The 15,479-nt window shown below is 54.9% G+C and overlaps 2 protein-coding genes across 2 annotated transcripts in view; one reads left to right on the top strand and one right to left on the bottom strand.

Annotated features, from left to right (window-relative positions):
- Positions 1-860: 860 nt before the first annotated feature.
- KCNK15 (potassium two pore domain channel subfamily K member 15) lies at positions 861-5,874 on the top strand. The gene is given in 3 exon segments (XM_006091414.3): positions 861-953; positions 955-1,159; positions 5,183-5,874. Coding segments are annotated over 3 exon segments (975 nt in total). The 5' UTR covers positions 861-875.
- A 4,821-nt stretch (positions 5,875-10,695) lies between these two features.
- Positions 10,696-15,479, bottom strand: part of RIMS4 (regulating synaptic membrane exocytosis 4) — a 64,543-nt gene continuing 59,759 nt past the window's right edge. Inside the window, exons 4-7 of the mRNA XM_023756267.1 lie at positions 13,845-13,957; positions 13,522-13,623; positions 12,735-12,874; positions 10,696-11,138 (exon numbers count right to left, since the gene is read on the bottom strand). Of these exons, the coding sequence (XP_023612035.1) occupies positions 10,920-11,138; positions 12,735-12,874; positions 13,522-13,623; positions 13,845-13,957 (574 nt within the window). The 3' untranslated portion in view covers positions 10,696-10,919. The remainder of the gene's footprint in view (positions 11,139-12,734; positions 12,875-13,521; positions 13,624-13,844; positions 13,958-15,479) is intronic.

The raw sequence follows: 15,479 nt of genomic DNA, 5'->3' as shown, positions 1-15,479 counted from the left end.
AGCTTCTAAGTGCCAGTGAGGCTAGGAAATGTGTACCCAGCTCCACCTCCCTAACAATCTCAGGTCCATCAGCTTCTCCATCTCCAGGGCTGTGCCCTGAGTCCAGGCCACCCCTAGTCCAGGCCGCCCTCAGCACACATTTGGACTACAAGAGTGGAGGACTACTGGCCTCCACTCAGCCATCCTCCCTTTCCCACAGGACAGCCAGGAAAGCTCTTTTTAAAAATGTCAATCAGATCGTTGGTGTATTTGTTTTCCTGTTTATAGCTTTTCCAATTATACTGAAGAATAAATCCATATAAGGGCCTGTGTGAAGTTGCCTTTCTGTTTTCCTTCGGCTCCCCCCTCCTCCAACCCTTCCCTCCCTCCCCCCTCAGTCTCCCCCTCCCCCAATTCCCCCCACCCCGCCCAGCGCCCTAATTCTCCTGGCTCCAGCTTCACTTCCTAAAGGTCTTGCACTTGCTGCCGGGATGCTCTCTCCCCAGTCACCCTGCAGGAAGGCCTTCCCCAGCTACTTTCGCAGACCCAGGCTTTGGGTGCTTTGCTCCAGATGTCACTGTTTGCAGACACATTAGCCCCAGGGCGCCAGCGGGTAAACAAAGGCAGATGTGTGGCAGGGGCTGGGCGGCCGCAGTTGGGGCGGCCCTCCCTGCCATCCCCCCCCCCCCCCCTGGCGCCACACACACACACACACGCCCAGAGGCCCCGCCTCTGGGTGCCCCACTCCAGCCACGCGCAGCCTGAGCTCCTGCAGCGCGGGTCCCAGGCGCTGGCTGGGGCGGAGCGGGCACTGGGCGGCCGTCCAGGCACATGGCCCCGGCCCTGACCCGGCTGGCGCAGCGCGGAGCGGGACGGCGGCGGTTCGGGGCGCTGCCATGAAGCAGCAGAGCGTGCGCACCGCCGCGCTGGTCCTGTGCATCCTGTCCTACCTGCTGGTGGGCGCCGCCGTCTTCCGATGCGCTCGAGTCCGAGGCGGAGAGCGGCCGCCAGCGGCTGCTGGCCCAGAAGCGGAGCGAGCTCCGGAGGAAGTACGGCTTCTCGGCCGAGGACTACCGCGAGCTGGAGCGCCTGGCGCTGCAGGCCGAGCCGCACCGCGCCGGCCGCCAGTGGAAGTTCGCGGGCTCCTTCTACTTCGCCATCACGGTCATCACCACCATCGGTGAGCGCTCCGGAGCCCCCTGGGCGCTCGCTCCATCCCGAGCCGCCCGCGGTCCCCTGGGTTTGAATCCCGCCTCGGTCCCTGCCCAGCTGGGTGACTTTGGACGAGTCACTTCGGCGGCTCACCGAGCCTCACTTGCCTCCCTGTGCCGAAAGGGCTGTCATTCCACGCAGGCTGGGCTGGGAGGAGTCAGTAGGTCAAATGTGCCAAGAGGCTGGCGCGCAGGAATGCCCAGAAAATGCCCCGAAAATGCCCCAGGGGCTGGGGAGGCAGGCAAGTGGGACCTGGGAGCCCAAGTGGCGGAAGTTGCTTCCTTGGCTGCACCACACTCGCTGTGTGACCTGAGACAAGTTGTGTGACCTCTCTGAGCCTCACTTTTCTCCTCTTTAAAGGAGGGGTGCTAATCAGCACTCTCTCAGGCGGCGGTGAGATCATTATCATCCAGGAAGTAATATGTGCAGAAAGTTTCAGCGGGGGGCCTGGCACATAGAAAGCACTAAAAATATAAATGGATTTCTGTATTGTAGTTGTTATTCCGTTACTTCGTAAGACCGGAGGCCTGGTCTGTTTTAGTCACTGCAGCATGGCCAGTGTCTGGCACATAGTAGACACTCAATAAATACATGTTAAAGGAATGACTGATGACCACAGCTTTGGACCTCACCCTCGGGGATCCAGAGCACTTTCTCCGCAGCATCTGGACCGCCAGCCGTTGCCATGGCCACCGCCTGGCTGGTACCTGTGGAGCCTAAGCCTGGGGAAGCAGGAAAGGAGAGAAGCAGGCTCTGCAGGGCTCCGAGCTGGGTGCCAGCCGCTCCTGGGCCCCAGCTGTGGCTGTGCAGGTGCCCCCGTGGAAGCCCAGGCCTGGAGGAAATGTCTCTATAACGTTCTTGCAAGTGAATGTGAGCTTGTGGGTTTAGCAGTGGCGCTAAAACCCGAGTTCTGCAATTACATGTTCTCATCGCTATTGCCGTCCTGCTTCTCTGGTAACTGATTGTACCTCTCTGAGCCCTGGTTTCCTCAACTTCGAAATGCAATTGTTCCTACCTCACTGGGTAGTTGCCAGGTTTAAATGAGGTCAAGCATGTAAAATGCTTGGCACAGTGCCTGCGGCTAAATAGGCACTGATAATTAGTAATAATGACAATTCATTATTTGCCAACGGTGGGCCCAGCTCCCATTCAGCCCTTATGACCTCTGTCAACATGGGTACCCCTGCTTCTCTATCTTGGCTCAGTCTAAGACCCTGACACCCCCCCCCCCCGTCACTGTGCCCGGTGGTGTGGGACCCCATCCATCTCTTCTGCTTTCCCGCACATTCTTTGGAGGCCTCCCAGCTGTGTTTGGCCTCCTCTCCTGGTTGTTCTCCTCCCTACCTGCCCCTGTAACCCTCCTGCCCCCCATGCATCTGGGAGCCTGGGGAAGGGACTAAAGAGGGAAACAGGAGTTTTGCCTTTTTGGCCATTTGGGGGCGCTGTGTGGTGCAGGCTGCATAAGGCCGCCTTGCAGACAACCCAGGACCCAGGAGCATGAGCACCGCAAGGACAGGAGAGAGGCACTGAGAAGCAATGGAGGATAGAGGCTCAGAGCTCAGGCCCGGTGGCCTTTGGGCAGCTTCATCCCTCTAATCCTAATTTCCGTGTCTGTGAAATGGGGACAATGTCATCTCATACAGGCACTGAAAGGGTTAAATAAGATAACCCATGTAAAGTTCCCAGCATGTTTAGTTATCTTTATCATTTCACTCTCTGCCAAAAACCCGACATAGCCCTACATAGCTGGAAACAGCCTTCCTGGCCTCTTACTCCTAAAGAGGCTCCTCTGTCTCAGACCCCCTTCAATTTGGTTTCATCGTTATTATTATTGATGATTAGATTTTCGTTGACCCCTTAGCCTGTGCCAGAATCTGTAAGAGGCACTGGCGACTAGGGACACAGAGAAGCGACTGGCATGGCTTCTGGCCCCAAGGAGCTCACAGTCTGGTGGTGGCAGAGCCCTCGCTGCCCCAATAACAGGGCCACGTATTGGAAAAGGGGAAGTGGGCCTGTAGGTCTTTAAACACATATATTGTGTTGGTATTTTGAATAAATTATATATGTACACACTACACACTTACGTGGTCCAAAAAGGTATAAAATGAAAAGGAAGTCTCCCTCTTACCCTGCCCCTCAGCCCATAAATTCCTTTCCCTGGATTAAATAGTCACTGGTCTCTTATGTGTCCTCCTAGATATAGTCTCTGCCTCTATATTCCTTTAAAACACACACATTACATAGACATGACAATATACACAGTTTTGTTTCTTGCTTTTTTAACTTATATACAGAGTGGGGCAAAAGAACGTTTACAGTTGTTTGTATGGAAAATAATGCAATAATTAACGAATAGTAATACAAGAATAAACTGTCTTTCATGTACTAACCGCCACAAACCTACTTTCACCCCACACTACATTTTGGTGATATTTTTGTATCAGTCCCTCCAGCACTGTGTCATCTTTTTCATGGCCGCATAGGAGCTCCTCTCCGCCTTGGCACAACTGGCATTTGGGACTGAAGGGTTCTTTGTTGTGGGGCTGTCCTGTGCATGGCAGGTGCTTAGCAGTACCCCGCCTCTACCCACAAGATGCCAGAAGCACGCAGCCACCACCTCCCAGTTGTCACAACCAAAAGTGTCTCCAGACATTGCCAAATGCCCCCTCAGGGGCAAAATCACCCCTGGCTGGAACCTGCTGTGTAATAGTCCATCCTTTGGATGGCACCGTGATTTAGTTAACCAGGCCCCTGCTGATGGACGCTTGGGTTGTCCAAAATTTTCACCAAGAGCAACAATGCTTCAATGATAACCATGTGCATACATCACTATGTGTTTTGGAGCAGGGGTCGCCAACCGGTGGTCCGTGAGGTCCGAAAGGTTGGCGACCACTGTTTTGGAGGACTAACTTCCTCACCGTGGAATTGCATAAGTCAAAGGGCCTGGTGTTTTACGTTCTGGCCAGTGGGGCCAGTGTGCTAGAGGGGGCATATTCTGTTGGGGAAGGGCTACCTCACTTTTCCTGGGTCACGGGGCCCTTTGAGAATATCATGAAAGCCTTCACTCCCCTCTCCTGGAAAAGACACATATCCACTTGTCTCAGGTGCCCTACACCAGTTGAGGGGACCGAGGGGAGAATCGCTCCCCCAGACTAAAGAGGTGTTTAGTGAGAGGGGGCTTGGGCAGATCTGGGAAGGAAGAGTGGCCTGGGGCAGGGCAGATAGGGCAATGGGGTGGTGGTGGTGGTGGTGGTAGCGGGGACAGCATATGGTGGGCATGCTGGCTGGGGAAGCAGCATGGGGTCTGGAGAGGTGAGGGGGATTCAGATCACAAAGGAGCTCAGACACCATGTGAGAACTAGTTCTTTACCCTGTGAGTACTGGGAGCCACGGAAGATTTTACCTTAAAAAAAAATCAAAACACAATTTACATACAGTAAAACTCACCATCTTTCAGTGCATACTTCTGTGGGTTTTGACAAATGAAGTCCGGCCAGCCGAGATGGAGACAGAACCTCTCCATCCCCCTCCAAAGTCCTGTCACCCCCTCTTCTGTAGGTAACCCCTCCTCCGTCTCAATGACTGGCAACCACAGATCTGCTTTCTGTCTCCATCGTATTTTTGCCAGCATAACATTTAACTGGAATCATACCATTTGTACCTTTTGAGCTTGGATTCCACATAATACATGTGAGATTCGTCCTTTGTTGCTGCAGATAACCGCAGTCCACTCCTTTCTATTGCTCCACAGAACACCACTGTACGGATGTACTTCGGATTATTTATCCGTTTTCCAGTCCAGGAACATTTAGGTTGTTTACAGTTTGGGGTGATAACGGATAGCCGTGCAAGGTTTGGAAGCCAGAGAAGGTGCTGGATAGGTAGAACTAGCATTGTCAAGTTGCTCAGCCCGCTTTGGGGGAATGGAGGCCACAGTGTTGTTAGATGGCACCAGGTACTCACCGACCCTCCCCCTCCACTCTCCCTCCAGGGTATGGCCACGCCGCACCCGGCACGGACTCGGGCAAGGTCTTCTGCATGTTCTACGCGCTCCTGGGCATCCCCCTGACGCTGGTCACCTTCCAGAGCCTGGGCGAGCGGCTGAATGCGCTGGTGCGGCGCCTCCTGCTGGCGGCCAAGCGCTGCCTGGGCCTGCGGCGGCCGCGCGTGTCCACGGAGAACATGGTAGTGGCCGGGCTGCTGGTGTGCGCGGCCACGCTGGCCCTCGGGGCCGCCGCTTTCGCGCACTTCGAGGGCTGGACCTTCTTCCATGCCTACTACTACTGCTTCATCACCCTCACCACCATCGGCTTCGGCGACTTCGTGGCGCTGCAGAGCGACGAGGCGCTACAGAGGAAGCCGCCCTACGTGGCCTTCAGCTTTCTCTACATCCTTTTAGGGCTCACGGTCATCGGCGCCTTCCTCAACCTCGTGGTCCTGCGCTTCCTGGCGGCCAGCACCGACGCGCTGGAGCGCACTGCTCGCCGCGCCAGCCCGCTCCGCCTGGGGGCGCCCGAGAGCCGCCGCCCGGCGCGCCCCGGGGGCTCCTCCGTCTCCTACCGCATCCACCAGCTGGAGATGTGGGCCCGCGACAATCTGGGCTTCTCGCCCCCCGCGAGCCCTGGGGCTATGGGTGGCCGCGGCGGGGCAGGCAGGCTCCGCGCCCGGCGGAAGTCCATCTGACAACCCTACCCCCGTTGGGGTCGAGGGTTTGGGTTAACCTGTCGGTGCCCCACTCTCCCCAGAGCTTGGAGAGGGGCCTCGGCTGCAATGCCATCTTCTGCCACAAGCAGGTTCGCATTCCCTTCTGTGGCTATTAGCCCCTCTCTCACCTCCAAAAATATATTCAAGTCGTGTCATAAGCACAATTACGATTCTAAAGTCACCCAGGAGGTGCAAATCCCTACAGTCCAAACTGTTTTAGGAAGGCGTGGCCACACTATCTGGCCCTCTGGAGTGGACACAGGTGGCTGTCCTGCTGCGGGAGAGGCAGGTTTTTGTGTTGCAGGGAAAATGCACGGTTTTCGTGACTGGCATCCTACCCGTGAGGCCAGCTGCTCACACCATGAGAAGCCAGGAAGGCTATGGACTGATAGGAAGGCCCCATCTGCTGCCCAGTGTGGACCAGCGGGCAAATTGCTGCCCTGTTAAAACGGTCTCGCTCCCTTGCTCAGCACATAGAGAGGAACCAGCCCAGGTGGGACTGCGGCGCACTCCCCCACCCCAGCTGATGCTCTTCATCCTGGGCCAGCCCCACTTCGGGAGGGGGCCTTGCTGACACCCACCATGTCACTGCGGCCACCTGGACATGACGGACTGCTGTGAGACAAACTCTTATCTGGGAGTTGTGAGATCTGGGTCCTGCTAGTCACCTGCACGCAATGTGACTTTGGTAAATCCCATCCCCTATCTGGTCCTCTGTTAAATCTCATCTGTAAAATGACTGGGTTCACCTAGAATCCTGCTCCCTCCTATGCATCCCTGGAAGGGGCCCCGGGACAGGACCAAGGGGGCATCACAAAAGGCCATGGTGGGGCATGCTGACATCCTGCAGGCTCAGCTCCTTAAAACAGCTGCCCGTAGCTTCCCAGATAGAACGGCCTCAACACCAAGCAGAGCAAGACAAGTTAGAAAAGCCAAAAACTTTAATTGTCAACATGAGCTACATGGTCATGAACACAATGCAACGTGACCCACTCCAACCCCGGGGCCGGAAACCCTCCCTCCCCAAAGGCCCGAGCGGCTCCCGCTCCTGGAGAGGGAATGAAGGGAAGGTTGGTGGATGGAGAGGCCTCAGCCTGAGGAACCCGGGTCCTGCCTTCCTGCCACCCCCTCAGGAGGCAGTTGAAGAGTGAAAGGGCTCCAGAGCTGATGTCTGAGGCCCTGGGTTCAAGTCTCCACTTTGCTCTCACAGAAGCCATGAGTAAAATGGGCACGACCAGCCTCCCTACGGGGTTTGTGAGTCAGATGAGCTCATGGACACGAAAGCTTCCCATCACTGAGGTGCTGCCACACAGACACGGGGCCCTCCCTGGGGGCTGTGGGGGTCCTCACAGGGAAACGGGGATGGCTCGGTCCCCTGGGCCTGGCACAACGCTGCTGCTCAATAAATAAACACAGGTGGCCTTGCCTGACGCAGCAGCTGTGCTCCAAGGGGAAGGGGGCTACGTGCTGTTCTGAACACCGAAGTGTGCCCGGAGCTCCTGGTTTAAGGACCTGGATGGTGAATCAGCTTGTGAAGTGCACAGCCACCCCCGAAACTGCTGTACTTACCAGCGCAGAAGAAAGAGCTCTGAGCTGTTGGGAGGACTGAGCTCCAGTCTGTGCTCAGCCACTCACTCACAGTGGGACCCTAGCAGGTACCTTCCCCTCCCAGGGCCTCAGCTTCCCCCTCTTTAAAAATGGGGCTGATAAGGGACCCCCACCTACTGCCCAGGGGATCCTGTAAGGGTAAAAGCACTTTGAAAACAAAAACAACAGGAAGATCAGATATTACATCTGGAGGTGTGAGGATCTCCTTGAGAGGAGGTGTACCCGAGTGGCCTCACACCCACAGCCCCCCGCAGGAAGTGAGCTTCTTACCTCCCTCGAGTTGGTCCTAGAGGGTTATGGCCCCTCGGCGGGAGCCCCCACCCAGTCACCAAGGCCTGGACCAAATCCTCAGTCAGCTGGGCCAGACCCCCAGGAGAGCTAGATCTCTATGGCAAACCCTCTTCCCCAAACCCAGGCCCAGAAAAGTTCCTGGCCCGTAGAGATGGAACCAAGCAGGACTGGATGAACCAGGGCTTCAAGGCCACAACTACTTTCCTTAGCAGACATGCCCTGGAGCAATGGTCTCCTGTCCTGTGAAGGAAGGAAGCACAATGGAACCCTGTTCTGATTTACTGAGGCGTCGTCCTGCCCCAGCTCCAGTGCCGCCTCAGGTAGGAGGAGGCCCACTGAACTTACAGGTGTAATTCCTGCACTGGCCTCTCTCCTAGTCTGTAAAATGGAAACGACTTGACTAATGGTCCCAAAGCCCCTTTCCCTTTAGTATGAAAAGCAGATTCTGGAGAAGACTAACCCCCACGCTACCTCTGCATGTGACCTTTGGACCAGAGATTGAAAAATAAACTCGGTTCCCCTAGAGACCCAGCCCCTCCCCACCCAATTCCCCCCAACTCTGCCCTCTCTGATCCTGTCCAAATGGGGGAGTTTGAGCTGCAAAGGATCTGACAGCAGTGGGGACAGGATGACCTTGAAGGTTCCCAAAGCTAATAATGAGCATAGTCACCCCCTCCCCAAGCCCCTATCCCTGGGGGAGGACATGGTGGTTCCCACGCTAAATGGGGGGTCAGAGCCCCTTGGAAGGGGGAATGTGCTCACAACGATGATACAAAGAAAAAGGGCTCCAGCCCCCACCCACCCACCCCTCCAGGAGGTGAGCTGAGATTTCACAGAACAAACAAGAAGATCAGTGAGGGGGCCCTCGGGGACCACCCCCAGGATGTTGTTATTGCTTTGGAGCGCTCTCCCTCTTTATGAATGCTGTGCAGACACCAGAGGGGGGCTCAGGCTGGGGAGCACCGAGCCTCCTCTCCCTCTGGCTGGGACAGCAGGCGCTGCCCCGTCTTTGAAAACGACCCCTGTACAACCAGAGCGGTGACAGCTGCAGAGAGAGAAGGCGCTCTCCTGGCTCAAAATATTCCAAATGCCGAGTAATAAACGAACACCAGAGAAATCACACTGGTTAAAACAAACAAACAGTGAGGGGCGATTCTGGGCCTCAGATGCGAGTCCATCCAGAGCCCAGCTGCCTCCTGACCAAGTCTTGGGGTTCCACCCCCACAAACCCCGGGAGCTCTGAAGGCCTCAGGGGCCTTTTTCATCACCCTTTCCTAATGCAGTGTGAGAGGCTCCACGGAGGCAACTGAACTCAACCAGACTTTAAAGGATGCCCAGGGCTCAAACAGGCCTGGGGGGGGGGGGGTGAGTAGAGGTGGGGGTGGAGGCGGGGCTAAGGAATTCCAGGTGAAAGAATCACCTGGTCAGCAGCCTATAGTGGAACCAGGGATAAGGTGGGACTGGACACAGCCGGGTGTCCTCAGAGGAAAACCACCCCTTCTAATAGCGTCCAGGCCCCCTCCACCAAGGCCCACATCCTCAGGAATGCTTCATAAATAAAATCAGTACCAAGGATAATAAATCAGAACATCTGAGTATAGTGGGCAGCTCCAGCTACAATCCTACAGGGGGAGGGGAAGGCAGGGGGAGAAGGAGGGCTGGCCTCCTGAGCCACGGCCCAGGCCAGCAAGGAGACCGTGGTCTCCTGGAATGTTCTTGTGTCTCCTCTCCACTCCACCCTGGGACTCTGTGAAAACTACGTGCGAGCTAAGGACAGGCCCGGGGCTTAGAACACTAACTACCCAGCTAACCTGGACTATGCCCTACACAGCAGGGACTGGGTAATGAGGGGTGGTGGACTGCTGGGTGCCTCCCAGGGGAGGTGGCAGAAATGTGCTTCTATAAAGAGGGGCCAGCCCGAGTCCTCCCCAGCATGCAAAAGGGCTTCCGTGGGCCCCGGGGAGGGCTGGGCCAGGAAGGCAGCTACCCAGGCCCTGCTCGAGAAGGAATCTCAGTTCTTTGACTCATACCTCCTCTCTTTCTCTCCTTGAGCCAAGGTAATTGAGGCCAGGGCAGTGGGTGCTGCCCTTAGTACACATGGTTTGTTTAAAAAGACTAAAATAGGGGAGATCTGTGGCCACTCCAGGCCCCTAGCCTGGAGGCAAAGGGATAGGCAAGATGACTTTTGACCTCATCCAACAAGAAGGGATTCTCCTATTTGGGAGACCCTCACCTTGGCACCACCAATCCCAACCCCAGCTTTCCTTAGATTCCCTCTCCAATCCAACACCCCAAAATGCAGAGACTGTGAGCCCTCTGGGCGTGGGGTTCTGAGAAATGAAGGTCCCACAGCTCCTCCCCCAAAACCCAGATGACAAAGTTCCTTCTAGTCCCACAGTTTCCACAGCAACTTGTTTCAATCGCACAGAGCAAGGCACCCCGGGGGGTCTGTGCCAGGCCCTGGGCACCTCCTCCTTTCCTTTGGTCCCTGCTGGACCCCAATTCCACTGGAAGAGAGGCAGGCAGGAGGGGACAGACAGATGGACTTGGACAGGCTGCGGCAAAGCTTCTTCCACGGGCAGGCGGAGGGAGGCCGGAGCTCCTCTTTAAGCGGGGGGCTCAGGGCCCCTCGGAGCTGGCTCCGGATCCTTGCAAAGCTGCCCCATCAGCTTTGGGGCAGGTGTAGCTGCCTGAACCCGGTGCCGCAGGAAAGACACTTGCTGGTAGTTGGCACCATGGAGATGGCTGCTGGGTTCTGGACTTGGCTCCGGGGAGCGAGCTTCCGAGGACGCAAAGAGGGGAGCAGTCAGATAGTGTCTGGGGCAGGAGAGTGGTTTGCTCTGCCACCTCAGTCTTCCCTTCTTCGGATTGCAGCCACATCCACCAGGTCAAGAACCGGCCAAGTCAAAAGTGCAGCCAATCCCACTGGGAAAGGAAAGGTCTCAGGGGATAGGAGGCAAAGAAGGGTGAGGAGGGTCCAAGGGGGGTAGGTCTCCCTATTCTGCTTCCCCACTGTGGGGGAGAACCCCGTCCTCCTCTGTTCAAGATGCCCCTGGGCCTGGGGTCCCAGGTCGGGGCTGGGTGGTCTCCAGGCCATCTCAGGGAGCCCCTCCCCGTTCCTGGCACTAAGATTGCTCACTGCAGGGCCCCACGGTGCTCTCGAGGGACAACTGGGATGCCTGCCGGAGCAGGGGGCCTGTGGCTGGGTCCACCATGGAGGAGGTGGGGAAGAGCTTGTACCAGCCCACGGCCAGGGTGGTCAAGTCCAGCTCCTCCAGCAGCACGCGGGCCACACCCATGAACTGCTTCCGCTCCATCCGTCCATAGTTGCCCCACACGATCACCTGTGGGGCAAGAGACACAATTGTTCCCATCATCCAATCCATTCACGGGTCCATAAACAGACCCTGGGGTAACCCTTATGCCCAATTCACCTCCGAGTCCTGTGGATTCAACCACCTTACAATTGCTCAACCTTAAAATCCCTCAAGTTCACCCTATTATCCTGACGCCAGTACTTCAATCATTGTTCACCTAGATGGCTTTCTGCCTCCAATCTTGCCCTCTGTGTTCCATTCATGCTCTACATGAGTCCAAGTCGAGGGCTGACCCTACATCCTGAGTTCCCTCCCTGCTTCCCCCGTGGGCCCTCTGCTTCCATAGCCCCAGAACCCTCCTTGTGAAACAAAGTTTTAAAAAGTGGCCGGTACATGCACGGTATCTGGATGACCTTCTGGTTGTTTTAAATTGTATTTGAAGGGTTTTTGCAGACTTTTTTGTTGTTGTTAATTCTCACCTAGGGATATTTTTTTCCATGGATTTTTTTTTTTTAGAGAGAGTCTAAGGGAGGGAGAAGGGGAGGGAGAGAGAAACATCAATTGGTTGCCTCCTGCATGTGCCATGTGTCCCAACCCAGGCTGGGGGTCAAACCTGCAACCTAGGTATGTGCCCTTGACCTGCCCTTGACCGGAAATCGAACCTGCGACCCTTCAGTGCTAGGGCTGATGCTCTAACACTGAGCTATACCAACCAAGGCTTTGCTAACATTTTTGACAGGGATCAATCATCCTTCGCCATGCACACATGGGCTTCACAGTTGAAGGGAGTGTCCCACGAAAGAAGACTTACCTTACTATGAGTGAAAAATGTTTTCTCTCCTATCCATTCCATTGAAAAACAAAACACAAAACTGTGGAGACCAGCTAAACTGAGTTCACAATTCACTGATGGATCTCCACCCACAGGTTGAAAACTCTGTCCTAGACAGGACCTGGGCTTCTCAGTTTAGCAAAGTCCCACTGTCTTGGCAATCTGTAACCTTGGCCCCATCCTCATTTGCTTTGCCTGCCCAGGTGAGGAGCAAGAAATCAGGTACAAGCCACACATGCCCAAAAGACAGCACCAAGAGGACAGGCACGTGGCTTCTGCAGGCGTCTCACCCGGGCCCTGCCTGTACCCACAATGGGCAGCTGTTTCTTGCTCCAGGTTTCAGTCACCACTAGGATTCTCCTTATGGCCAGAGGGCCGAACACATGTCGGGATACTCAGAAGGCTCCCAGTTTATTACTGCTATGCTTCAGGCCACGCCCTGGCTTCCAGAGGTAGATGATGATGATATAACAATGATGATTATGATGATGGGAGCCATTTGTAGAGCACTTACGATAGGCCAAACTTGCAAATACTTTTCTTACACAAAGCACACATTTCACTGTTACTGTCACTATTATTAGTAGGTACTACTAATGTCCCCATTTTGCAGATGAAGAACCTGAGGCTCAAAGAAACTTGTGCAAAGTTGCACAGCAAGTTGTGGAGCTCTGATCAACCACAGCACTCTACCTCCTCCAGGGGAGGCCCTCCCCAGGGGCACCTCCCTCTCCCTCTAATACTGTGCATGTGCGTTCACACGCGCGCACACACACACACACACCCCTCACCTGCAGGACTTTGCCCTGGGGACTCTCAGGAAACAGCAGCACCTGGTTATACAGTGGGTCCAATGACTTGCGAGCAACTTTGGTCTTCTTCTTAGCAATGCAGACGCCATTCTCCAGCAGGTAGGCCTTGATATAGGCCGCTGGGAACAGAGGCCAGCAGGGTAAGTTGGACTGTGGGCCTCCAATGGTGGGCACAAGGCACAGCAGGGGGAGGCTGCCCACCACCAATGGGGATCAGAGTGCCCCCTTGGGGCCATGGGAGGAGACAATAGGACCAAGCCTGGTGGTAGGTGTGGGTGGTAGGGTGGTGGGGCCTATTCCACCCCAGCAGGAGGTCCCCTACCTTCCCTTGCTCACTCTGTACTCAACTGTTTCCTTTCTCTGTCACTGACTCATCCTCTCCTTCCCTGGCTTATACATTCATTGCTACCCATTCACTGAACAAATGTTTTCTGATCTCCCACTGCATGCCACGCACCCTACCAGGCACCAGGGTATAATCATAAGCAGGAAAGACCTGGCTCCAGAGGCTGGTGTGAGCTCATCCTGACCAATCCTTACCTTGGTCAGTAGGGGTGCTGACAAGGTCAGCCGAGAAGGTCAGATGACAATCTCAACTGAGTCCCCAGAACAAACCCTGAGTCACCAGTTCTTTGTGAGTCACTACAGTTGAGACAAAGGAGTCCTCCACAGTGGGGGTCAATATTCTCTCTTCTACACTCACATATCCCTCCAGACATACTCCCCAACCTCCACCCCACCTTGCAGTGGGGAGGGCACACCACACCTGGCAGTGTCTTGGAGCCTGGCTTGGCCGTCAGTCCCCGCGCCTGGATGATGTCCACTTCGAGCTGACCATTCCGCTCCTGCAAGCCAATCTCCACGTCCCCTGCAAGAGGCCTCAACAGATGAGACTGGGAAGTGGCTTCAAAGTTCAATCAAGAGTTAAATCTGCTTAGAGTTAAATCCCCTTCCTCTGCTCCCAGCCCCAAATTACTCCCACACCACATGCCCAGGCTCCAGCAAATGCAGCCAACACAGAGGGGAAGAAGGGGTGACGCAAGCCTTCCCACGGGACCCCCCCTTAGGAACAGATCTTGGGACACTTACCCATCGGTGTGGTGGCCAGGGTCTGGCGGCCCACAAACTGCGCTGGCCCCATGCTGCCCAGGAAGTCACTGAACTGTGCATCCGATGCCAGGCAGACTCCCCCGTAGTTAAGGCTGTAAAAAGAAAGGATGAGATAAAAACAATTGTTCCCAGGGGCCAACCAAGGACTCAGATGACTCAGGTCGTCAACTCTAGAATGTCCCTCATGCCACAATGATTCTGTCCACATCCATCACCCGCCTCAGGCAGACACATGCCCTGCCTCTCCCTCCCTTCTATCTCCGGGTCTCCTGTACCATCTCCCCATCTCTCCGCGCCCAGCCTTAGGTTCCACCTCCATGAAATGGGTAAGGTGATACCTGCCTCTTGAGGTGGTTGTAGGCATGTGGGGAGATGATGCTTGTTGGTGCCTGGCTCTTATGGTTTAATGATACTCAGCGTGGTCCAGGGACCAGTATCACCTGAGGGCTCATCAGAAACGGAACTGGGCCCCTCTCCACCCCCGCTGCTGAAGCAGAACCTGCCTTTTCACATGATCCCAGAAGAGTCATTCACACCTGACAGTTCGAGATCCACGGGACCAGTGGCTGGACCTTGGAGGTCCTGCATTCGTTGCTGCTGTAGGCTGCCCAATGTTTATCCTGTTCCTTTGGGAACAAGATCTCAAATCTCCTTTGGGGAGCCCCCTCCCCGAGGTATTGATTCCCACGGAGTGGAGCAGATCTGGCTCCAGAGGCTGGTGTGAGCTCATCCTGACCAATCCCTCCCTTGGTCAGTGACTGGCTCAGACAGGTGCGTGGCCAATTCGGCCCACAAGAATCTGGTTGGGAAGCTTTCTTTGAACTGTAGGGAGTGAGCAGCTCTCTTTTCCCACCAGACTTGAACCTGAACCGGACTGGAGTCTCTGGCAGCCATCTTGCTACCACCTGGTGTTCATGAATGAAGCCATCAAACTGGTGGTACTGCATGAGCTCCTGGATCAAGCTCTGCCTGAAGCAAAAGCTACATCATTTCTTTTTTAGTTACACAAAGCAATAGTAATAACAACAACAATTATAATAATGTCCTTTGCTTAAGCCTATTTTCGTTAATTTTCTCTGAAAGGGGAATAATAAAATTCCCATCTCCTAGGTCTGAGCCATGTGAATGGCCTATCATCGCAAAGGGCCTCAAACTACTAGCAACCTAGTCCTGGCTGCTCAGCTCTTCCTCAACCAAGTGAAACACCCAGCATCGTTCTAATAAATTCGGTTTTTACTTAAGTTATCGGCAGAGTTGCTGTAGGGTAAGAATTTCACATTTTAGCCTGTATGCTTCTCATTTTCATGTATTTATATATGTATATATGTTTATATTGACTTTTAGAGAGAGGAAGGGAAAGGAATAGAGAGATAGAAACACTGATGAAACATCGATAGGCTGCCTCCTGCACGCCCCCTACTGTGGATCGAGCCCACAATTTGGGCATGTGCCCTGACTGGGAATTGAACCAGTGACCTCTTAGTTCCTCGGTCGAAGCTTAACCAATGAGTCACAATGGCTGGGCATCATTTTCATGATTTCCTACCACCGCTTATCCCTATCCAGGCCGTAGCCAGGAAATACAGTCAGATTCCTGGCTTTTGAGCTTCAAAT

Source organism: Myotis lucifugus, unplaced genomic scaffold (genome assembly GCF_000147115.1).
Source record: "Myotis lucifugus unplaced genomic scaffold, Myoluc2.0 scaffold_90, whole genome shotgun sequence".
Taxonomy (NCBI): domain Eukaryota; kingdom Metazoa; phylum Chordata; class Mammalia; order Chiroptera; family Vespertilionidae; genus Myotis; species Myotis lucifugus.
This window is presented reverse-complemented; position numbering and strand designations above follow the sequence as displayed.